The sequence below is a fragment of the Molossus molossus genome, unplaced genomic scaffold (genome assembly GCF_014108415.1).
Source record: "Molossus molossus isolate mMolMol1 unplaced genomic scaffold, mMolMol1.p scaffold_m16_p_1, whole genome shotgun sequence".
In the NCBI taxonomy this organism is placed as follows: Eukaryota; Metazoa; Chordata; class Mammalia; order Chiroptera; family Molossidae; genus Molossus; species Molossus molossus.
The window spans coordinates 224,836,512-224,861,887 of NW_023425344.1; the positions used below are offsets into that span (position 1 = coordinate 224,836,512).

The 25,376-nt window shown below is 40.0% G+C and overlaps 1 protein-coding gene across 3 annotated transcripts in view; it reads left to right on the forward strand.

The window, feature by feature from the left end:
• Positions 1 to 25,376, forward strand: part of SIPA1L1 (signal induced proliferation associated 1 like 1) — a 355,546-nt gene that overhangs the window by 251,054 nt on the left and 79,116 nt on the right. For all 3 annotated transcript variants that reach the window (XM_036252572.1, XM_036252592.1, XM_036252581.1), the window contains 4 exons: positions 1,017 to 1,191; positions 10,848 to 10,951; positions 13,770 to 13,927; positions 24,203 to 24,776. In XM_036252572.1, coding sequence (XP_036108465.1) covers positions 1,017 to 1,191; positions 10,848 to 10,951; positions 13,770 to 13,927; positions 24,203 to 24,776 — 1,011 coding nt within the window. The remainder of the gene's footprint in view (positions 1 to 1,016; positions 1,192 to 10,847; positions 10,952 to 13,769; positions 13,928 to 24,202; positions 24,777 to 25,376) is intronic.

Below are 25,376 nucleotides of genomic sequence, written 5' to 3' on the forward strand. Positions count from 1 at the left end.
AATTTTACTAAAAAAATGCAAGGACATTAGTGGGCTTTTTAGGGTAAAACAATTTATTTTAAAGTATCTTTTGTAGCCCTGGCTGAGCGGTTAGAGCATAGACCTGCGGTCCAGAGAGACCCGGGTTCGGTTCCCGCTAAGGGCATGTACCTCGGTTGCAGTTTGTCCCCGGCCCTGGTTGCTCGTGCGGGTGGCAGCCACTCAATGTGTCCCTTTCACGTCAATGTTTCTCTTTTTCTCTCTCCCTCTTCCCACCATCCCCACTCTATCTGAACAAAAAAATGGAAAAATGTCCTCGGGTGAGGATTAAAAAATAAAAAACATAATAAGTATCTTTTGTTAAGTGTACTTCTGCTTTTAAATTTGTAAAGCCCTGGCTGATTTGGCTCAGCAGTTAGAGCATTGGCCTGTGGACCAAAGAGCCTCAGGTTCAATTCCCAGTAAAGGGCACAGTTGCAGGTTTGATCCCTGGCCCTGGTCGGGGTCTTGCAGAAGGCAGCCAGTTGATGTATCTCTCTCACATCGATGCCCCTCTGCCCTTGCTCTCCCTCTTTCCCTCCCACTCTATCTGAAAATCAATGGGAAAATATCCTTGGATGAGGATTTAGACAAAATAAGTAAGTTTGTAAAGGCCTCCCTTTTTAAAGGGGGAGGGGTGATCATTGAAAAGAATTACCTTTTGTTGCCAAGCTATTTTTTATAGCCTTATCCTGTATTTTGTAATCCATTAAAAGAAATTTCCTAAAATGAAAACATCTGTTTTGATGATGCATAATCTTCACATATAGGAGATCTTATTTTTCTGGCCATTCCTCTTAATTCATGAAGATTATAGTTACAGACTCTTGCTCTACTGTATCGTTTGTATCAGAGACAGAAGAATTAAAACAGAAGGATTTCAAGAGGCCAGAGATGTTAGCTATTGGATGGGCCTCTACTCTGCAGGACTTATTAGCACTTAAGTGGGCCAAAGTGGATCAGCTTCTATTTATTGCATGTGTTGCCTGCCTTCACAGCTGAACTATCAGCAAAAAGTCGGCATCATGTACTGCAAAGCTGGACAGAGCACGGAGGAAGAGATGTACAACAATGAGTCGGCCGGCCCAGCCCTTGAGGAATTCCTTCAGCTGTTGGGAGAACGAGTTCGACTCAAAGGATTCGAGAAGTACCGTGCACAGCTTGACACCAAAAGTAAGAAATACTTACACCCTCCTACTAGGTTTATTTTCCTCCTGCTGTGTTGATGTTCACGTGCTAAATTGCCCATAAAACAACATTGCCACTTCTTGCAGAAAAGTGCTGGTGATGGAGGAGAGGAAGCCAGAGAGGGAGGTATGTGGCTGCAGAGCAGCTGAGGACCATAATCAAAGTCGCTAGGTTACACTGTGGAAACGGTGTTATCAGAGGTGGGAAGGAGTAGAGCAGTGCATTTAGATTTGCTCCTGGACAGTGTGGCACACATTTCACTATATTTAGCTGGATGTTAAAGTAATAAAAACAACAATAACAAAACCTTTAGCAATTTATAGCCATCTGGTCATAAGCCCTAGAATTTTCAGCTTCCATTAATTCATTTCATAACCCTCATGCTTATCTTCTTTCCAGCCTTTGCATGGTTTTTCTTATTCATTTTTGTATTCTTCTAATATCTCAGAGGGTTTTGTTTGCTTATTTTCTATTATTATTGTCCATAGTCTTAAGTCCCTAAGAAAATAGGCTTCTTAGTTTGGCTCATAACTTGTTGATTAAAAGCACAATAATGAAGCAGTCTGTTTACTTACAGCTCATGAACATACAAGGTTGTCCACGGCCATTCCCCAAGACATTAATAACATAGATAAGTTCTCAAGAATCTACTTTGGTTAGAGTATGTTGACTACTGTTATGTGTCTGTATGGAAGCAGTTTTAAATTTCATCTCCAAATCTATCCATAGACATCTGTGACCTTTTTCTTTGAGAAGGTCTTTAAATTAGCACATCTGTATTGCAATCTATAGTAATCTCTCTGATTTTCTGTACAGGAAATTAAATAAGGAGTTGAGTCATGAAAACAGAAAAGCATTCATAAACTACTGCAGGGAAGAATTTCCTGTTGCCATGGTTTTGCTGTTGCCAACTTGGAAACGACATTAAAACCCATAAATAACCTAGACTTTTAAATATTATTTTAACGTTCCATGCTCTGTTTGCAACTGCACAAAATGTTAAATCTCAATATGCTCTTAAACTCTTTTTATCCAGATATTCTGACATTTATTCTGTACAATTCATTCATGTTGCCCCAATTTGTTATGTTATATAAATTATCATCACCACAAAGAGCTATTAAAAGGGTCTGGAAAGAGAATGTAATAAGCACTCTGATTCTATAAATGAGTGGCCAGAGTGGGAGTAGATAAGATTATATATTATTTTTGCGTTTATACATTCCCAGGCACCTCTTGATGATGGACAAGGTGAGAAATGTATAGCATGGTCATACTAAAGAAATGTGGTATAGGTAAGGCAGTGGAATAAGAAAAATAATCACTCTGCACTTTTTGCCCCAATATCCCAATGACTGTGAAGGCTGGCAGGGTTGAACCTGGACTAGCAAACTACCTCTGACTGCACACTTTTCCAGTTATGTAATACATTCAGCAGGGAAGGGCTCCGTTTCACTAAGCTGCTCTCCTTCAAGGCTCCTTGTAACCTTTCGAAGCATAGCTTCCGAGCAAAAGAGTTCATAGTTGTTGGGGTTTTTTCTGTTTTTTCAGAGTGACAAGTTTTCTAAGTGAATGAAAAGTAGGAAGGTGTTTTTATTCTAAAGCCCTGAAGAAGGCAGTATGCATATTTATCTTTCCTACTCCAAGCTAATAGGGTCAAAAATAGAGAGGACCCTTAGTCTGGACCTTTCGTCTCACCATTCAAATAGGTATTAAAGATTAACAGACCACAGAAACGGGACAACCAGCCTCTGCACAACCAGGAGCCCCTTACTGGTCCTGGCACATCCAGAGATTATATGAGACTGCTGTGTGCTGTGACATAATACCACATTTTATCTAACTTTATTTTGTGTCAAGAAACTTTTTCTAATATAATCCTTAAAACAGAGGAAATACTTTCCAGAACAACCATTTCTAGAAGATTATGCTGTCTACATGTGACTATGTAGAGGTCACTTGGATCAAATTAAAATATTATTTGCCAATCTTTATTTTTCTGTTTTTTTCTGCCCCCTCCCCACCCTACTTTCCTCCTGTATCTCCAATTACCCATATGTTAGATCACTTATTAGTGTACTGAGGAGTAATAAGACTCTGTTGATTTAATTTTTTAACTGTTTTTTTCTCTATGCTTTTGTTTGGATAATTCCTATTATGTATTCAAGTTCACTGTGTTTTTCTTTTCTTTCACAGTGTCTTAATCTACTGTTAATTCAATCCAATGAGATTTTCATTTCAGATGTTGTAGTTTTCAGGGCCAGAAGTTGCATTTGATTCTCTTTTCTTATATTTTCCATTTTTCTCCTCATTAGGTTCATATTGTCCTTTAAATCCTTGAACATATTTATAATAGTGGGTTTTTGTGTTTGTTTTTTTATCCTCACCTCAGGACTTTTTTTTTTCTTTTCCGATAATTTGTTCAGATAGAGTGGGAGGGAGGGAGAGAGAGAGAGAGAGACATCAACGTGAAAGTGACACATCGAGTGGTTGCCACCCACACGACCAACAGGGCCGGGAACAAACTGCAGCTGAATTACGTGCCCTTAGCGGGAACTGAACCCAAGTCTCTCTGGACCACAGGCCGATGCTCCAACCGCCGAGCCAAACCGGGCAGGGCTATAATAGTGGTTTTTAAAGTCTTTGTGTGCTAATTCCATCATCCCTGACAGTCGGGATTTTCTCCTACTTTGGAGTTACATTTTTCTGCTTCAGGTGTCTGGTTATTTTTGATTGGCTAGTGGACATTATGAATGTGTCACTGTTGAATGTATGGATTTTGTTGTTTTCTTTTAAAGAATGTTGAGTTGTTTTGGTAGATAGTTAAATTACTTTCAGAACAGCCTGATCTTTATGAATCTTTTTCTTAACTTTATTGAAGCATACCTAAAGCAACCTTTACTCTCTGACTAATTGAGCCCTGCTACTAAGGCATGCCTTTTCTTGTACATGAATACCTATATATTCAATGAGATATCTCTACTCCGGCTGATTATGCCCGTGTGAACTGTGAGAATTGTTTGACTTATAATTGTCTGGTAGTGGTTCTTTCACTAATAGTTTTTCTTTGCATTGCTTTGGACTCTCACTCAATGTTTGTACAATTTAATATTCAGCCTGCATATTAGGGAGACCCCTATGCTGATTTTGAACCTCTTTCATTGGTAGTTTCCTCTTGTTTGGTATCGTAATTGGTAAATATCAGCTACCACAGGCCTTCTAAGCACCAGTTTACTTTGGCTTTTCTCTTCCTAACCCTGCGCTGTGCCGTCGTTCCAGAAGTGCCTCCAGGTAGAAGGCCAGGTAGACTCCTAGGGCTCCCCTTTGATTCTCTTTTCTCAGGGATCACTATTCAATGCTGCCTATTGTAAAATGTCTGAACAGTTGCTTCAGGTATATTGTCAACTTTTCTACTGATTTACAATGGGAGAGTGAGTTCTGTACTAAGTACTGTGGTGGACAGAAAGGGAAGTTCCAGATACTTTTTATAGATGCCATCTCCTGTAATCTCCACAAACCCTGCTAGATATCAGTTAGCCCTCTTTTCCAGAATTGGTTTTTTCAGATTCACTAACATGTCCAAGGTTAGACAGCTATTAAGCATTAGGGAAAATGAGCAGATCCTAATGGCATAGTTAATGAAGTATTCAGAAAAAGCATAAATGTAGAATTAAGCACAGTGAAGCCCAGAACTCTGCCTTGTGGCTATGTCTTCCCCTTTCTCAGCCCTTGGGTAAAAATACCCAAGCCATCTCATGAGACAGCTCTACTTGTCATGTTTTATAATTATATTGAGATATTAGTGCTTTAGTACAGGAGGGAGATGCTTAGGGAAGGAATTATTGAACCATTTCTTCTTATTTCCAAGTTTTGTACAGAGTCCATTTTCACATCTCAGAAATAAGGATGTCTAGCAAATAAGTTACAAATGTGGCAGGGTTTGGAACAGTTCCATAATGAAGAAATTTGCAGTAGTGGATTTTCTTGGGTTTTTTTTCTTGTTTCTTTGTTTGGATAACAACCTTAATAAGAATACTTACACTTCTTACACTGCAGTAAATACAAAAATAAACTCCCCTCCAGGCAGTTTGTCATTTGAAAGCTGGAGACCACCCTCATTTTTTTTGTTTGTTTTTTGTTTTGTTTTTTATCCTCACCTGAGGACATTTCTCCATTTTTTGTTCAGATGGAGGGGGAGAGAGGAAAAGAGAGAGAGACAGAGAGAGAGAGAGAGAAACATTGACATGAAAGGGACACATCGAGTGGCTGCCTCCCGCACACACGACCCAACCAGGGCCAGGGACAAACCGCAACCAAGGTATGTGCCCTTAGCGGGAACCGAACCCGGGTCTCTCTGGACTGCAGGCCGACGTTCTAACCGCTGAACCAAACTGGCCAGGGCATGGAGACCACCCTCATTTTAAGCTGTGCATATGGATTATCATTTAGAAAACTCTTTTCTGCCTGAGGCTTGTCAAGTCAGTCTGTAGGAGACTTAGAAGCCCTTTGTATTAATCATTCCTTCAAAGCCTTCATTAATTTGCTGCAATATTAGTGAATACTTGTTGCTTCTCCCATTTTTAGCAGTATTTGTTGTAAAAACCATTGAGAATCAGGGCCTTAGAAGATGTGTAAGACTTTTCATAAAGGAAATCAATCCTTCTTTATTTGGAATATTTGAACTTTGATAGGGACTAGGATAAAACTACCATCTTTAAAAGCGTTGCACATGCAAAGGGCTATTTGGAGTCCTGGAGACTGATGAAGAAAAGGATTCTTTTTTCAGCTCCTTAACTGTGAACTGCGTTATAGTGTAAGGTTTTTCCTTTGAGTGTTTCTGAGATACACTTAGCAAAGAGATTAAAATATCTAAAAGGTGCTATTTAAGGAAACTACACTTTTTACCTCAGTTGTACAAAATTATAAATTATCATCAGTACAGTTCTTGAACATCTTTTATGGGCTAGTGCTTTCATATACATTATTTCACTTAATCCTCAGAGCAGTGAGATAGACAGGAGCATTGGAATGAAATGACATGTTTGCGGTAATTTAGCAAACGGTGCTACTGCCATTCAAATTCAGATCTTCTTACCTTCCAGTTGGGAATCCAGGTACTTGCAAGTATCTTGCAAAGTGAGCAGTGGGTAGAAAATAGTGGCTGATTCCTAAGTACCAGCCATACAGTTTCTCTTGTCCTTTGGTGTCAATATGGTAGCAATTTTGAGAAGCCTGGAGTCCCAGTTTCCTTCATGTGCATAACTCATGCCTTCCTTGAACTGACATAGTGTGGATTTGCCTGCTATAGCAGGGGGTAGTATAGACTTTTCTTGACCCCATCCTCATTAAAGTAAGGTAACTGGTCTCTTACCATGGCTAAAGGTACATTGGAAAAAAATATTAGTAAATATGGTAGATGCCAGAGCAGGTTGAATTCTTGATTTCCCCAAACACTTCATTAGTGAGTAAGAGAAATGGTACCACACGGGCAGAAGTGAGCCTCCTCACAAATACATGCAGGTGTTCCAGAGGTCACTGCTTGTGCCTGATAGTTTCTGAACATTGACTTCTGCATCCCCAGACCCAGAGGCAAGGCTGTGTAGATGGGAGATCTGGGGCTCTTAGATAGATGGCCCCCAGCAGCCAGCTACCTATCACAGTATTTCAAACTATGGATAAGAGTCAGACCCACAACCTGTCTGTGATTTTGTCTTGCATTTGATGTGTTCTGTAGTGGTGAGGACATTAATGAACTAAGTTTAGGCTTCCTTCATTCTGTCGACTTTATTAATCTACATACATTTATTTAACAAGATTACTTTTCTCCTCGTTTTCATAGATTTTTAAAACTAGGAACTTTCCAAATATCAATTGCATGGGCTTGTTTTCCTTCTTTTAGCTTTTCTTAACTCAAACATGTTCATTAGTGACCAGAAAATGGTTATATAAAAGTCAAATTAGCTTTTTCTGATTCAGATTCATGCACGTACACCTTTATCCTCCAAGTTTTAGATTAACTAAAAGCAAAAGAGTCAAAAGAGAAGTCAAGGATGAATATGACATTGACTGTATCAGAAGCTGCTCTACAAACTTATTAACTTGTTCATACCATCTTCTAGTACAGATGCCTAATGTAGGATATTATCTCATCATTCCTCAATTATTCAGTGACTCCTTATCATCTAGTTTGAATATTAGACATTTTGCTTTCTACAACTTAGGGTAGAGTGCTGACCTTGTTAGGGGAACCATGCCCCTCACTGGCAGGTTGATTGGGAAGCAAATCACATGATTATCAAGGTGACCCGTATGATGCCCAAATTTATTTTTTTAACTTTTAAAACTCCATACAAACACAAGGGGTTATTATCTTCTTTTCATTCCTCTTCTACAAGCATATTTCCCCTTTAGAAGTTACTCAATATACTCTCCAACCAGAGAAAAAAAAGATTTTTATCATTTTCCTAATTGTCATTTTCCCAATTGTCATTCTGTTAAATCTTCATAATTGCAGGGTTTTTAGGTAGTTAAAAATATAATAACAGCCTGGCCAGTGTGGCTCAGTGGATTGAGTGTCATCCCATGGACTGAGAGGTCCTGGTTCGATTCCTGATCAGGGCACATGCCCAGGTTGTGGGCTTGATCCCCAGTAGGGGGCATGCAGGAAGCAGCCGATGGATGTATCTCTCTCACATCGATGTTTCTCTCTTTCCTCTCCCTAAAAAATCAATAAAACGTATAAAAAGTATATATATAACACCACTATTGAATGCCATATTCTTTAGTGAACATGACAAACCTTCATTTTCCATTTTCTCTGTAAAGATGAGCAATTCTGTCATGTACATTGTAATTTCAGGATTTGGGAATTCCTTTCTACTCAGAAGGGAAAACTTCATTGTTTTTGCCCTAGTTTCATCTTTATAACATTGGAAACTGTTTCCAAACTGATAAAAATTATCAGCAACACTGGGGTTTTCTAAGGTCCCCAGAAAAAGGCTGCTCAGGCACCATACATGGTATGAAACAAGGCACACAGAAGAAAAAGAGAAAAGACTAAAAGGAGAAAGACACATTATCTTCAGGGTGTCTTTCTTCATGTTCCTCTCTGGCAGTCATCCTTTCACAATCAGACAGACATAAAGCAAAATGTAATAAGTGAATACCGGATGACAACATTTTTTTCTAGTTCATTAATTTGCTTAAACTTGACTTGAAACACATGTAAGTACACGTCAAAGTTGACACGTACACTTTAAAGTTTTAAAATGTACTAATTTGTTCTAAAGGTATTTATAGCAAGAACTCTTAGCAATAGATAAGTTCTTCAGACTCAAGACCTGTCTTGAATAGTTCAGTTATGTATTGTAGTAATTTGTACTTTTTTTTCCTGGTGATAGTCATTAACATATAGAAGATATTTTTCTTAGAGAGTTATATGTTGGTACATATTTTTGCAAGTTTTGAAAAGTTGTCTTTATTCTTCTTTTAGCTTGTTTTTTAAAATCCTTGGCATTTTATGTCAGCTTCAAAATTAAGATCCTCCAAAAAGCTCAAGGTTGAAACTCAGGGCTCTAGACCTTCTTTCCTTGTGGTCTATTCTTGGAGCAGCGCCTAAGGCAGTGGAGCTGCTGCAGTACAGTCACCCTGGGGTGTTTATTAAAATAGATTTCTCTGCCCGGCCCCACACCCACTGAGCAGTGTTTCTGGGGGTGAGGCCTGGGAGTTTGCCTTTTAAACTAGCTTTGCAAGAGACACTGTACATACCGAATTTTGAGACCCACTGCCTTTTGCTGTATGCCAGAGGCTTTGTCTTCATAGCATCATTCTCTAAAATTCAGTGAAGTAGTTTGGTCCTCAAAAATATGGTTGAGGGAGGCTTGAGTTGACCCAGAAAGAAAGCACTTCTGTTCATTTAGTAGCCTGTAAGTCCAGGTCCTTCAAATCTAAATATATTCCCTTCCAATTGAGCAGTTAATAATTCTCATCTCTGGTTGCCAGGTATTTAAGGGTACATTAATTTGTTAATGATTAAGGGGTAGTGATTGTTTTGGTTTTATTTTTCTTAAAGAAGGTGAGATCAGGACACTTAGTCTTAATTGTTGGACGCTGCTATAATACCTTTATTATTCAGTGTTACAGTCTTGTTAAATTTCCATCAATTTTTTAAGAATAAAATAGTTCTCTTGCTCGAATCAGAAACATTGGAAAAGATGTTTAACTTGATGTCTGTGGAAAGAATTGAGGAATCTGTGCACTTGAATAGGAAATCCTTTTACATTTATTGTACATCGACCTTGTCAACAGATGGTAATAGTGCCAATTCAGCACCAACAGGAATTCCCAATTTGTGGTGTGGTGAAGAAGGAAATTTAATTCAGTGCCAACAGCTCAATTGTAATACAGCATGGCTGTGAGAATGTCATGGCTCTGGAACAGCTCAGTAGTATTACAGCTCAATCATGAAGCAGCAGGGCTGTGGAATGGTATGGCTGTGAAGTGGCCCTAGGGGGAGGCAGCCCTCTCCAGCTAGATAGCTCTGCTCTGCCTGCTGTGCTCCACTCTGACTCTGTGCTAGTCTGCTGTGCCCTGCTCTGCCTGCTCTTCTCTATTCTGGTCCTTCTAGACATCGGTATTTTGTCTTTGGTGTTTCAGCTCCAACTGGGAAAACACAGTCCTTCATGGAAAGGAAAGTGTGTTTCCTGAGCCAGAGGGGAGCTGATTTAATGTAGAGAGAAGGCTCCTCCCCTGGTCCCTGGTTGGTCCATCCTCATGCAGATGAGGACTCCAAATCCTCACAGTTTGATTGGTCCAAAAAGCACTGTCCTGATTGATCAAAGACGATACTAATGGACATATAGCTGTGCAGGTCCACAGCTCTGATTGGACAGGGAAAGTCTCAGTTCTATTGGTTGGAATATGATTCCAGGAACTCCTTTATAAGGGTTGGCTAGATACCAGGAACACAATGCAGGCAAGCAGTTAAATTCAGTAAAGTATGGCTTACATGAGAGGCTGCAGTTTAGAAATAGCTCCTAGGCTCTGTTTTTGAATTTGAGCCCAATCAGCCATTATGAGTCCTTCTTGGTAGGTACCTTCTTTCTCAGGGTCTGCAACCCCTAATGAAATTTAGCATTTCCTTCAAATTTGAGTGTAGGCAATAAACCATAGTAGTTAGTATAGTTCTCCCTGTGATTTTATTGCCAAAAGAAAGCACAGGTCTTTCATATATTGTTTGTTGTTGTAGCTATCTCAAAATATTACATCACTACTTCAAATTTATAATTATTGGACCAACTGCTAAAACTCGTTAAGTCTTATGCTATTGCATATTTTTAAATTATTTTGATAAGTGAATTCTCAATATAATTGATTTCTGTTAAAACCTTATATTTTATGTTTTGCACTTAAAAATAGTATTCTGAGAAGGAGTCCATTAGCTTCACTAGACTGCCAAAGGGAATGGGTAAAAAAAAAAAAAAAAAATGGGTAAGGACACCTGATCTTGTCTAGGATCTTTTCATCTTAAACCATTGTTTTTTTTTTCTCTCTTTCTCTTCTTTTGAGATCTTTCTCTTAAATGAACTCTTTTTTCTATTCCTATAGTCATCTCATCATTCTTTTTTTCCCCCTCACTGTAGCCGACTCCACTGGAACCCATTCTCTGTATACAACATACAAAGACTATGAAATTATGTTCCATGTTTCTACCATGCTGCCATACACACCTAACAACAAACAACAGGTAAGAGATCCTTGTGTTCTCTGTGTTTCTTCACCCTTGTTTCATTCCCCCCAGAAACCTAAGTGGCAAATTTGTAAAATTTTAAACCAGAATTTAATGTTGCACCTGTCACAGCAGCAGGAAACTGTATGTTGTAGAAGTAAGGAATAGTAAATGAGCTGAAAACAAACGAAGAGACACAAATTCTAGGTTAACAACCAGCTGGGTGGCTTTGTGAATTAATCGTTTAGGTTTTCATGAAATCTGAAGAGAACAAGTTGAAATCGTGGTGATTAGATGACTCTGCAGGGTTGCAAAGAAAGTATATGAGTGGGTGAAGTTTCATCTCGAGAGGCCAATGTACAAAGCAGGAAAGTATTGATGTTTCATTTCATATTGCAAAGGAGGTTTGGTATATTAGCATGGAGAAAAAATAGGATAAGTGTCAGTGGGATCTCAGAAAAATGGTTTTTCTTAACATGTTTGTTAGATAGCGAGAGACATAAATAACAATTGCCATTTATGTACATCATACACAGAGTTGTTTTTTGTAAACATCTAAAAGTACAATGCGTATTATTAAAATGTAGCCACTGAGAAACTACAGTGCAGAAACTAGGAAGTCACAGATTGTTACAGAGCAAAATGGAAACTGGCAGTATTGTTTTAGAGTACATGGTAGTTGTTGTGTTTAAAAAAAAACATTTCAAAATAAATGATGCCAAATGAAATTTGAAAGAACCAGAGCTAATCCTTTCAATAGCTACTATAAACACAGGCAGTCCCGTCTTACTTCTGACCTTAAAATGGATATGGATTTTGTTATTGCCAATTGTTGTGCTAACAGAACACAGGCCTGCTGCAGAATGAATCACATCCTCTTTCATAGAATTTACCCAAACACAGATCTAATCTAACACTTCATCACTTTAGGTTTGATTAAATCACAAATGTGGGTAATAAAGTTTCACTCTTATGATTACCAAAATAATCAAAAATAGGAAGCAAAGCAATAAATCAGCTATAACTCTGAAATAATCCAATTTTAAGATAAAGTCCCTGATCTGGAGTTTGGTGACAATTTGATTTATGTAAATTCCAAGTTCTAGATTTCTCTGAGAGAAAAAATCATGCTAAGAAAGAAAAATATACTAAACTACTTCTTCTGACCAGTCAGTAGACAAAAAATTACATTAACAAATGATCTTTAAAGGGGAGATAAAGGCCTATTCTACCGAATTACTCAATAGAGAAAGATAAGGGGTTTATGGTAAAATACTTAGTAACAAGGTTCAGTTCATTATTTCTAATTAAATGAGTTGAAATCTGGAGCAGAGTGAGTTGGCATTTAAATAGACAGGTATCTAAATATTTAATTTTGGAGTCCAATCAAGGCAAAAGTGGTATGTCCCTAAATCAGAATGAAAGAATAATTGGTATTGAGAAATTTTAGTGTTCTAGCTAAAGAATTTATTTCTTCTATTTACAGTAGATTACTTTATGTTTGGGGGTGGAGGACACCAGAATGTGTCTTTTAAAAATTTTTTACAGGAATTTGTTTATAAATGCTTTTATTATATTTAATGTGAGATGAATAGATAGATTTATTTCTACTTGGGTCCTTTATTAAGACTTTCATATTACATATCAAGCCATATTTTGAAAAAATAATGTGTCAAAAAGACAGTGACATCATGTATGCAGGAATAACATAGACAAATTTATGTGTTTTTGGTACGTCTGTGATCCTGAGTAGAGTAATAATCTTTAATAATGGGTATATTCTGTACAACAGTTAATATAGACAAGCCTTTATTTCTGTAACATCTGACAATATGTCATGCTGGGAAATGCAGTAAATGGCCTCATTAGAAGATAATTTGGTATGCTTTAAAATTCCTAAGGTTAAAAGTCCATTTCCTGAGCATTCTAACTCCCAGCTCTCATCTCTAATCTAAAAGGCTGTTGTTTCTCCCAGCTGACATCCAATACTGGACCATTGTTTACTGGTATGTAGTTTATGTAAGTTAAAGTCACTGGAGAACTTTTTAAAAGTTTTGTAAGTGCATACTTGTGTCTAATGGTGGATAGTTTATATCAATGTCATGTTATTTTCCTTCGTTAAAGCCTTTATATAATATGAGAAATACAAAATGTATTTAATTTTTCTTCACACTATTGAATTAAACTATCTAATACACCCCTCTTGAAAAGGCACTGGCCTGGGATGACCAGGTGCCTGAATTTGAAAGCCACCTTTTCTTGTGAAACGGGGTGGTCTGAAGTAGCTTTCACTGTAACTCAAGGAGCTATTTAAACTTGAAACTTAACCTGCTTTTAAATTGTTACAACATTGTGGAATATTAATTTCTGCGTTCCCAGCTTGTGACACAGAAAATATACCAGAAAACACCTGAGCCACATTACTTTAAATGGAACTGATTGAACCAGAACGTAAATTGTGTTATAATTACTTCAGCCATTCTCATCTCTAAAATATGTTTCCTGTGGCAAGTTCCTTTCTTGTATGAAAATGGAACAAAACTGTTGTTATGGAAACTAAGGATTTAGAGATGCTGGGACTTGGCATAATATGCCAGATATTGGCTAGATCTATTTGAAAGAGCTATATATGTTATGCAAATTTCAGAATATTCATTTCCATATTCTTCCTTGGAGGGAATGATAAGACAGTCTAAAATAGTGACAATAACTGGAGATTACCTACCTTAATATGTACTGATTAATAATGAATGTTTTAAATTCTGCTACATCAGGGAACTGAGGAGGAAAAAGCAGGGTGTTGTCATTTATATTGTTTGCTTATTTTTTCCTTTAGCTCCTACGGAAGCGGCATATTGGAAATGACATTGTAACAATTGTTTTTCAAGAGCCGGGGGCACAGCCTTTCAGCCCGAAAAACATCCGATCACACTTTCAGCACGTTTTCGTCATCGTCAGGGTTCACAACCCCTGCACGGACAGTGTCTGTTACAGGTATTGCTGCTGGGTGAGCATTGGCTGGGTGGGTGTTGGCTAGGTCACAGATGGCCCCATCTAGCTCTGCTTTCTTGAGGGGCAGTGGGAAGTCTCTTACTATTTATTTTTGTCTTTAAACTGTGCATGGGGATGGTTCAGTTCACACAATGACGTAACCTGATGGCATCAACATTCCCCAGACATGTTGGTTAGGCACCTGCTGTTTCCATTTGCACCTCCTCTTTAGGTGGTGTCCTTCATCCATGCCATCTGGTCCCCAACTAATTACTCATACTGCTAATTATATTTTGCTTTTGGTATGGCAGGAGCAGAAAAGAATGATCATAGTAAGTAGGAAAGAGAGGGGTGTTTTGTGTGTGTGTGTGGTTTTTTTTTTTTAATAACTTAATATTTAAAAAGCCCAAACCATTGCTTAGGACTGATTCACTCTGACATTTCTGACTGCAGTCTTAGAGGCATTTCTGTGCTTTATTAAGCATTTGGTGGAGTTGTTTCAGTGTCCCTTGTCACCCATCTCAGGAGTCTCAGAATTCAGGCATCTATCTGCAGAGCCCTTTGCAAGAATACGGGCGGAGTTTGGTGTTCAGGATAAGATGCTGGGTTGACAGGGGCAGAGTGCCAAGAAGATGTGAAAGGATATTCTAGCTTTAGTAAGACATTTCTAATATGAATCTATCCTTTCAAACTAGGAAGTTTTATCATATATTTTAGTCTCTAAAATTTGGAAGAAGAGGCTTTGTTAATTTTAAATATTTGTTTTTGAATTTATATATGCAGGAAGTGGCCAACACAGATTGATAATTAGATTGTTGTGAGATCCACAACTTGCTAAATTCAGGTGTAATGCAAGTTAATTGCAGGTGTAGAGCAAACACGTTCTGGGAACAAATCAAGTAAAGGTCACTCAGGACGTGCTGGCAAACACCATCCTGGCACATTCCGTGGTGACTGCCTGTGTCATGCTCTTGTGAGCACCATACTATTCTAGGTACTTGACGTGTGTTACCTCATTTTAAAAACCTGTAAGGTAGGTACTGTTTCCATCCCCATTACGCGCACGGGAGAGGTAACTTGCCTGGGGTCAGCTGGCGCTGGCAGAGCCGAGATTCCCCGGCCCTGGGTCTGATCCCAGAGCCCAGTCTCTGAGTGCCTCACTCATGTGCCATGTGAAGCAGGGTCTTTGCTACCAGGCTAGTGACATACCAGTCATTACAGACAAGCCTGTGTGAAAACCCAGCCCCAGGGAGGTGTGTGGTTTCCTAGGCTCAAAGGTGCAAGTGCAAACGGAGGAGACCTAGATCTGAAACCTCTTCTCTAGAATTTGGCCTCTGAAAGCTGCTTAATCAGGTGTGAAAGAGTGAATGTAGGACATTGACAGTAATTGGGGTGGGTAACTGTTTGCACTTAGAAAATACCCCAAGCCATTGAAACATGCTGTGTACTGATTCATGCAAAGGATTTCATGCTACTTTGTAGATGGAAAGCTAAACCCTATTGAATGGTCACTAGGAAGTTTGGGGAGTGGGAACCTATTAATAGCCATGTTTTTTTAAAGTAACAAGAAAAAGGTAAAATTTTAACGATACATGTTTTTGACCCAATAATATATATATATTTTTTTATCCTCACCCAAGGACATTTTTGCATTTATCTTGAAATAGAGCAGGGTTGGGGGGGTGGGGGGTGGAGGAAGAAAGAGAGAGAGACATCAATGTGAGAGAGAGACATTCAGTGGCTGCCACCCACATGACCCCAACCGGAGCCGGGGACAAACTGCAACCAAGGTACATGCCTTTAGTGGTAACTGAACCCGGGACTCTCTCTGGTCCACGGGTCGACGCTCTAACCGCTGAGCCAAACCGGCCAGGGCCCAATAATATATTTTATTTACCTGATAATACCCAACTATTATTTCAACAAGTAACTTCTTTAACTTTAAAATTCTTGAGATAGTTTACAAGTTTTTGGACCAAGACTTTGAAATCTAGGGTACGTTTTAGACTTATTGCTCATCTCAGGACGCTCAATTTTTACTGGAAATAATTTGTATTTAGATTTCATAAAATTTACAATTGGAGAAGTAGAGTCACATACTCAGATTTTTCTAAACAGGCTTTTAAAAAGCTTTCAAGTAACTAAATTGACTGTCCATTTTTTACACTTAATATAATTCAGCAGTCCTTGGTCACACTCACCACAGTTAGAATGCTCAGTGGCCACATGTGGCCGGTGCCAGTCTAAACAGACTGATAGGGGCAGGGTGTCTTCGCCTGCAGCGCTTGGCTCGGTGAGAAGGGGACGCCTGTTTTATTCTTTTCAAGCCTGTACCTCCCACCCCCCAGTCTGATAGTCATGGCTTTTGCCGTCTTTTTCTTATTTTTATTTTGTTGCCTGGATGGCCCATCTTTTTTTTTTTTTTTTTTTTTGAGAGAGAGAGAAAGAAAAATACCTATCAATTGCCTCCTGTACGCACCCCCACGAGGGATGGAGCCGGAAACGTGGGCATTGCATGTGCCCTGACCGGGGATCAAACCCACCGCCTTCTGGTGTCTGGGACAGTGCTCTGAGCCACACCGGCCAGCGCATGGAGAGCCCACCCTTGTACCCCACCATGTGATGCTGGGAGCTTTTGCAGGAGGACACGAACGCCCCGCTCATGACACATGGGTGGCTAGTCTGGAATTTTCTAGTCGCCAAGCTTGTTTGAAGACCCAATTCACTCTTATAAACTGAATTTTGCCCTTTGGTAAATCCAAGCCAACATATCATTTTGTGACATCACTGAAGGAAATCATAAACTAAAATGTGATCTTTTCCTATTGTAAACCATAGGAACATTAATTTTTCTCACTCCTTCTCCAACAGAGGTAGGCATGTTTCCTGGGGGGTGATGAGGTCAGGAGAGGGTTAAAGGCCCAGAATAAATAGGCCACCTCTCTTGTAGACTTTAGTGCTCGCGGAAAGGGTTGTGAGGAGTTTATTTTCTTAGGAAAAGTATATGAAGTAAAATAGAAAATTTGTATCCGTTTTAAGATAAAGTATGAGTCTTCAAATAATTTTTATACCTGTGAGTTTTTCTCATACCCCAGCCACTCCCCAAACTTCTGGGGACATGAATTTATAGGCCTCTTTCAATAGGAGTGCTGTGGTTGAAAAGTATAGCAATACATTGACTTATACTGATTTTATTTCATTTTACTTATATTTATTAAATTTTATTTAATTATTTATTAGAATTTATTTAAATATCCCTTAGTGATGTAGAGTACCTGGAATGCTTTTTATCATTGAAAACCTGTGTTCCCAGCTTTCTCCACTGTGAACACTCCCATTTGTTCACTGACACCTGCTGTGCGCCTGTGCTGTGGAAGGTTCGAGAGTTGTTTTCCCAGAGGAGCTTCTTGCTATAATTGTGTAGAACTCTGGGGTCAATATAGGCCAAAGTCATAGAGAACGCTTAATGAGAAAATGGGATTTCGTGTGTGTTTCAAAGCACAGCTGAGTGGAATTCAGTGGGGGAAAGAAACAATCCAGGAGTGGCCAGCGGTATGTACCGAGGTGTGGTCCCGGGAAGGAAGGCGGAAAGCACAGTGAGAAGATGGGTGAGGGAAAGCTAACCAGCCAGTGCAGGCCCTTGGAATGCTGGGCAGCAGATACACTGTACAGTGTAAACAGTCTTAGGAAAATGTAGCCGGTGTGATGCTACAAGGTAGTCTCAGAAAGACGAGTGTGGAGCTCACTGTGGCTATCCGGTTTCCGCCAGTTCTTGACCACCCTGTCGTATGTGTGCTGGCACTCTTCGAAGCCCTGGTGCAACAAGGGCAGCAAGAGGGAAAATCCTCATAGCAGAAAAGAAAATGAGGCCCTGGAATGGGTGTTCTCTCTCCCTGGAAAGTTTACATAGGAAACACTGTCTAATTCAAACTAATTCCAGAAGCCAGCTAACTGAGTAGTAGACAGAGCCAGGAATTAAGAACTTAATCACTAAGTCTGTGTACTAAAGCTTATGCCATACCTGATAAGAGAGCACTTTGGTCTCTGTAATTTTATTTGTATTATTACAGTGAGCTTAATTATCTGGTCCCAATTGATGGAGCAGATTAGAGGCAACACATCAAAAAGTTTAATAAACGGCCCTGGCCGGTTTGGCTCAGCGGTTAGAGAGTCGGCTTGCGGTCCAGAGAGACCCAGGTTCAGTTCCCACTAAGGGCGTGTACCTAGGTTGCAGTTTGTCCCCGGCCCTGGTTGGTCGTGCGGGTGGCAGCCACTCGATGTGTCCCTTTCACATCGATGTTTCTCTCTCTCTCCACCCCCCCCCCTATCTGAAGAAAACATGAAAAAAAAAAAAAATGTCCTCAGGTGAGGATAAAAAAATGTTTAATAAACGAACTGTTCAGTGGCAAGGATATACTGAAAACATCAGTTAAGTGATTACTGATAAGGGAGATGCAGAAAAACTATTTGCATTAAAAATACAAATTTAGTAAGCACTGCAGTCTGGGGACACTTGGTTTGGGAACAACCACATATACTTCACTCACCCCTGAGGGGTTCACTTTGCAAAAACAGTGCACATTTTTTTTTTTTTTTTTTTTTTTTACAGATAGAGTGGGAGGGAGAGAGAGGAAGGGAGAGAGAGAGAGAAACATCGACGTGAAGGGACACATCGAGTGGCTGCCACCCGCACGACCAACCAGGGTCGGGGACAAACTGCAACCGAAGTACGTGCCCTTAGCGGGAACCGAACCCGGGCCTCTCCGGACCGCAGGCCGACGCTCTAACCGCTGAGCCAAACTGGCCAGGGCTAGTGCACATTTTTTTACACCGTTTTTTAACAACTAATAAATCAGTGGATTTAGGCATTAATCATGAAGAAGGGCTGGTGCAGATAATCACCAAAAGAGACAAAGGTGTCGCACATAATGGGAGAACACAGCCCCATGGGTGAATTAGTCCTGTCCCCCAAAATTGAATCTGAATCTGATCAAACTTCTAGAGAAGCCAATTTACAGGAAATGCCAAAGACATAGTGTGCTTGTATTCAGCAAAATCTAGGTTCTGGACAATCTATGTGACAGACAGCCTACTTTCTTTTTATCCTCACCCGAGGATATTTTTCCATTTTTTGTACAGACAGAGTGGGAGGGATAGAGAGGAAGGGGGAGAGAGGGAGAGAAACATAGACGGGAAGGGACACATCGAGTGGCTGCCACCCACACGACCAACCAGGGCCGGGGACAAACTGCAACCAAGGTATGTGCCCTTAGCGGGAACTGAACCCGGGTCTCTCCGGACCGCAGGGCGACGCTCTAACCGCTGAGCCAAACCGGCCAGGGCCAGCCTACTTTCTTTAATAAAGAAAGTACAAGGGGAAAAAAAGAAAGTGACAGAAATGGAGGGGAATAAACATAATAAAAAGTTTAAGATAAAATTAATTTATTGCAATGTTTGTGGGCCATATTTGGATCAAATTGAGACAAAAAGGCTATTAATAAATTTTAAAATATCTTAAACAGTTGAAAATTGGAGCATTGTCTTACTATTTGAAAGCAAAGAATTATTAATTTTAGAACTAATGTAATGTGTTCATAATAATGACCCTGAGTCTTTCAAATAAATGTTAAATTATGGTCAGTTAACTATATTTAGGAAGGTAGAAATATATGTTAACTCCTCTCAGAAAGATTTCCATTTCCAGTGGTTAAAATGTAATACATGTTGAAAGGAGTTAGTATGATGTAGCCCAAAAAGCACTTGGAATCAGACCCGATCATTAAACCTCTCAGATCTTAAATTTCCCTTCCTGTGCAGTAGAAGGTTGCTTGACATCTACTTAAAATCCCGTAAGTAAAGTATCCCGTCCGTGTAGGCAGGCAGTGTGGTATGTGCACATTAAATACCCATGCCCTTTTTCTTTTCTTCTCTTGAATAAAAATAAATATGCAAGTTTCAACTAGCAGGAAAAATCAAAGTGGGTCAAGTGGTGGAAATTTCTTCCAGAAAGTCTTTTCCAAGCCACAATTAATTAGCATTCTTGTCCAATGTAGCTGGACTTTCTAAGACAAAGATCTGAGATCACTCTTCATGCGTACCTAAACCAGTTCGGGGGAATTTCAGCCTGCCTAGCAAAGCCTACAGCTCGGAGTCCTGCAGGTCTGGCCTCTCCTGTCTCTCAGCCTCCACTGGCACCTCCACCAATCCTCTCCCCGCCCCGTCTCATTCTTGAGACATGTGGAGCTATTTACAGCTCCCAGAACACTGTCCTCTGCTCCTCCTCTTTGCATACGTGGTCTCCAGGCAGGAATGCCTCTCCTCACACACACCCTGCCTCCTCCATCTGATGAATTCCTGCTTTGCTTTTCTTACCTCCCAGGACCAGTTACTGTGCCTCTCCTAGGTGTTTCCTGGAGCACCTCGCACCTCTCCAGGGGGCATGCAAACCACTGGATGTCGTCCCCACCAGACTTGGAGCTTCTGGAGGGCTGAGTCTGTGCCATCTCATTCATTTTTGTTGTTAATCCTCACCTGAGGATATTTTCCCATTGATTTTTAGAGAGAGTGGAAGGGAGGGAGGGAAGAAGAGAGAGAAAAACATTGATGTGAGAGAGACTTATCAATTGGTTGCCTCCTGCACGACCGGGACTGAGGATCGAACTTGCAGCCCAGGTACATACCCTTGATCGGGAATCGAACCTGAGACCCTTTGGTCAGTGGGCCGTCGCTCTAACTGCTCAGCCAAACCAACCAGGGCGTCTCTTTCTTGATCCTCAGCATTAGCACAGTGCTCCGTGTGTAGCTGGTGCTCAGTGAGTGCTGGCGAGTGAATGCTAGGGGAGATCAGAAGCCCCCAGGAGGGAATGCTGGGCACACATTTGTTCTGCCACTGGTCTAGTCTGTCCTTCGCTCGTCTCTGCTTTCTTAGAAAGTTCACCAAGCTGGAAATCTGATCCACGCTCCAAGAAGGGGAAACTTCCCTCTCCTGTTTTGATGCTAAATCCCCTTTTCAATTTTGGGCTGGAACTTATTTATTGCTGTTGCCATGATGTTTCAAAAGTTCAGTTGTCTTATTCTTCTCACTTTCTCCATTGACATGTCTGTTCTGGTTATGTCTGTAATATTCCCACGTATCAACTTGAAATTGGCTCTGGGTAAGAAGAACTGCTACTTCATCCAAGGTCTTTAATGTCAGCAAATGTTACAAGGTCCAGACCCACCATAAATAGCCTACGGGTGGTCTCTTTGGCCATGTGACTCTTATGGATGGTCCCTTTTGCAAGCACCTGAAGACTGGGAGGTTTAAAAGTGTTCTGTCAGGGGAAATAAGTGTGGTCTTGTCACAGAACAGGCTGTCGGCTGTCTGGAAGCTCACATTCCAGTCCTGGCGGGCTCTCTCAAGCTCTGGGCAATCGTTTTACCTCTCTGAGTTTGTTTCCTGGAGAAGTGAAGAATTTGCACCAGCTGTTCAAACGCAGGTTCAAGGATATGCCAAATGACCGAGTAAGACACACAATACCTTCCTAGCACCTCAGTTGTACTCCAAGAATTTGGAGACATGTTGAACATATTTTGTGTTAAAAGGAACACAAATATTCTTCAGTAGAATGCAAAATCAAGATGAATTTTAAGATGAAACTCAAGATTTTATTGGCAGAGTTTGAGGAACATTGAATTCTCCAAGTTCCCTTTCCTTCCAGTGCTCACTTTCCATAACTGTTTCAGCTTCTGAGCTCTGTCTGTCCTGCAGATACCCCTCTCGAGTAGAATATTCTAGTCCTCCACTGTTCTTAGTAAATAAGGCACAGCTATAATTTTGAAGAATGTATTATTTCTAAGGAGATACAATATTGCATACAAGGCAAACAGAGTGCCAAGCAGAAGCCCTTATAATCTGCTTTTTAAAATAGCAAGAACCATTTATAATTAATACATGTAAAGTATCTATGTACAGCAAACTGAAATTCTGGAAAGGCCCCTTTTCTTATAGAGGCAAAAATATTCTTTCTACTTAGGTTTAAGCAGCCTTAGTATCGAGAGTTCAGAATTTGTGGCATGCAACTTAATGATCTCTTAACCTTGTAGAAAACCTTGAAAGTTAGATTAACCCATAACAAAACCCTTTATTTGAAAAGAGCATGCTAGGGTATCATCTTCCTCATCTCCTCCAGTAAGGATTCTATTTCTAATGATGTGAAGCTGCCTTTAGTGTCTGTATCATTTACCTCCCTACCATGGTGAATCAGTGATAATTATAGGTTAAGGATTTTGTTCTTCCCCTCACAGTTCATTCTAGAGGCTTCTAATTATTGGTGGGTTTTCAGTATATGTTTGTCTCAAGTTCTATCAGTTAATAAGCAGATCTGTAGAAAGCCAGTGAGTGTAAGGGGCAAGTGGATGGCTGGAGCTCGCGTTCACACCCCTGCTAAGCATTCTCCCTCCTTATTGAAGATAAAATCACAGCTGCTTCTTGAGAAAAATAACGATTTGAAGTGAAATTAGCAAGAAAAGAAATTACCAATTTAAAAATGAAAGATGTTAAATATTTCTGGATCCTCGCAGGATTCCTCTTAGAAAAGCCAGCAAATCTGGATTTTAGCATTTTTTTGCTTGACTTAAAAAAAAACGTGATCAAATTTAAATTATACAGCTGTCAGTGTTCAAGCCAGAGAGTTCACAATAGACAAGAAAAATTGCCTCTCTAATACTGGTATAATTAGGCTATAATATATGTGGAGGTTTCTGGGAATTCTCTTCTCCAGTTAGAAATGGAGTGTTGCTGCTACCTTTCTTTGTCATGAAGTGAACTAGGTAGTCTTTTAAAAAAAGTTTTTTTTTTCCCTAAAAAGCAACAAATAGGCCATTCCGTGGTATTTTCTGAAAAAATATATAATTTGTATCCTGAGGTTGCTGTTTTTAATTTATCCTATTTTCACAAGAAGTAATCTGTTGTTGAAAAGCCAAGCCAAATATATAAATATATGTATATATATAACAGTAAAGTAATGAAGCAGAGCTCTTCAATTTAATCTGAAAGACTCATACTCTCTAATTATGTTCTTTCAATTCGGGGAGTTCAGAAGAAACAGATTTTGTATTGCTTTTCTAATACTTAACAATTGCATAATTGACTCGCTTTTAAATAATTAGGTAATTTGAAAAGAGGGATGTTTGATCTGTTAGAACCATCATTTCCGGCCCTCTCAAACTTTGCTGAGGTCCTGGATGAGATCTTGGAACATGATATAAAACACAATACTTCTTTGTTTTTATTTAAAGTCTGTTGTTTTAGGGACTTTGTTTTTCCTTTTGAGATGAAAAATAATAGGTTTATTACAGGTGCTCGTATGGTCTTTTTCTTGGTCCCAATTTTAGCAATATATATACAAGTGACTGGAATAGGCTTCTTTACATCACTGTTGCTAAAAGGAGTAGGGAAAGGAAAATATTCTCCCAAACAAACTGTCAAACACCAAAAGTAGAGAATGTGGACCAAAGACTAGTACAGTTTAAAAATAAGATTTTAAAGCACTGTTGCTATTACTATAAAGATCAAAGTCATTTTAATACCTTACTCAAATGTCAGTTTTCATTTTTAAGTTATGCTTTTGATTTGGTTACATAATGCCTGACACATAGGCCAACAAGTAATGTTTGGTTAAAAAGAATTTTAATCCATCTCTCTCATGTTATGCATCTTTTGATATAGCCCTGGCCTGTTTTGCTCAGCGGTTATAGCATCGGCCTTCGGTCCAGAGAGACCCAGGTTCAGTTCCCGCTAAGGGCACGTACCTCCGTTGCAGTTTGTCCCCAGTCCTGGTTGGGTTGTGTGGGTGGCAGCCACTCGGTATGTCCCTTTCACGTCGATGTTTCTCTCTCCCCACCTCCCACTCTATCTGAACAAAAAATGGAAAAAAATGTCCTCAGGTGAGGATAAAATGAAATGTCTTTTATTAAGAATATGTCAGTATATATTTTTTTCATGGAATTATGCTTGGTTTACCATCTGTTAATGAAAACAATATTTTCATTTTAAGCTTTTGGATGTGGTTTTCTTGGCCTAGAAAGAAATGTGTTCTATAAGTCGTAAATGTGGTTGAATGAAAAAGTGTGCTCATGTCAAGCAGAAATGTGCATTATTTCTTGTGAAACAATGATAGTTATTTTCATTTTGAGGGTCATCTTTGTCTTAGAGAAAGTGTATTTTATTCTCATGCTTTGAGACTAAGAAGTGTTGACACTCCTCTTTCTCTTTGATCTTTGCTTTTTTTCTCTTAGTGTGGCTGTCACCAGGTCCAGAGATGTGCCTTCCTTTGGACCTCCCATCCCCAAAGGGGTCACTTTCCCTAAGTCAAATGTGTTCAGGGACTTCCTTCTGGCCAAAGTGATCAACGCAGAAAACGCTGCTCATAAATCAGAGAAGTTCCGTGCCATGGCAACGCGGACACGCCAGGAATACCTGAAAGATCTGGCAGAAAAGAATGTCACCAACACCCCTATTGACCCATCTGGCAAGTTCCCATTCATCTCTCTGGCCTCCAAGAAGAAGGAGAAGTCCAAGCCGTACCCAGGAGCTGAGCTCAGCAGCATGGGGGCCATCGTGTGGGCCGTTCGCGCCAAGGACTACAACAAGGCTATGGAAATAGACTGCCTCCTAGGGGTCTCCAACGAGTTCATTGTCCTCATCGAACAGGAAACCAAGAGCGTGGTTTTCAACTGTTCCTGCAGAGATGTGATAGGGTGGACTTCAACAGACACCAACCTCAAAATCTTCTACGAGCGAGGGGAATGTGTTTCAGTGGAGAGTTTCATTAACAGTGAGGATATCAAGGAGATTGTCAAAAGGTTGCAGGTGAGTCTTTTCCTCCCACTTACCCACATGCAGTTTCCCTTTTATAAACCTCTCGATACAGACCAGAGCCAAGGTACTGAAGCGTGTACTATTACTAGCTCCTCTGCAAACCCCCTTGATGATAGGAAGCGATGCCGAGTTTATCTTACATAATTTTTTGAAAAGAAAAGTAGTAGAACAATCAGGAGAAGACACACTTACTGTGGGTGGAGGGGAAACACTTTTGCATGTAACCTGAGCCCACTGCCTTGGTGACTGATGATGTAGCCCAGACAACCTGCCTTTGTTGTTGAAAAGACTTGTTTGATTGGGTATGTGCTGCCTTGAAATTTTTAAGGACAAGATGAGTAGCAGAATGCGGTTTCTCTTGGCTGCCAGCTCCCGGTAGGTCTCTGTTAGAGGTTTCCTTGTAACTTCGGCGAAGCTGTTGAGTTCTTTGGATGCAACAAGTATGTTCCTTCTGGCCTGATGAATGGAGCCTAGTGAAGGGGAAATAACCAGCCTGCTCTTCAGCTGGCAGCAGGCTATTCAGAAGGGACCCCGCTTGCGATGTTTTGCCAGTTCCATGTCCACCACTTAATACCCTGTTTCATTAAACTG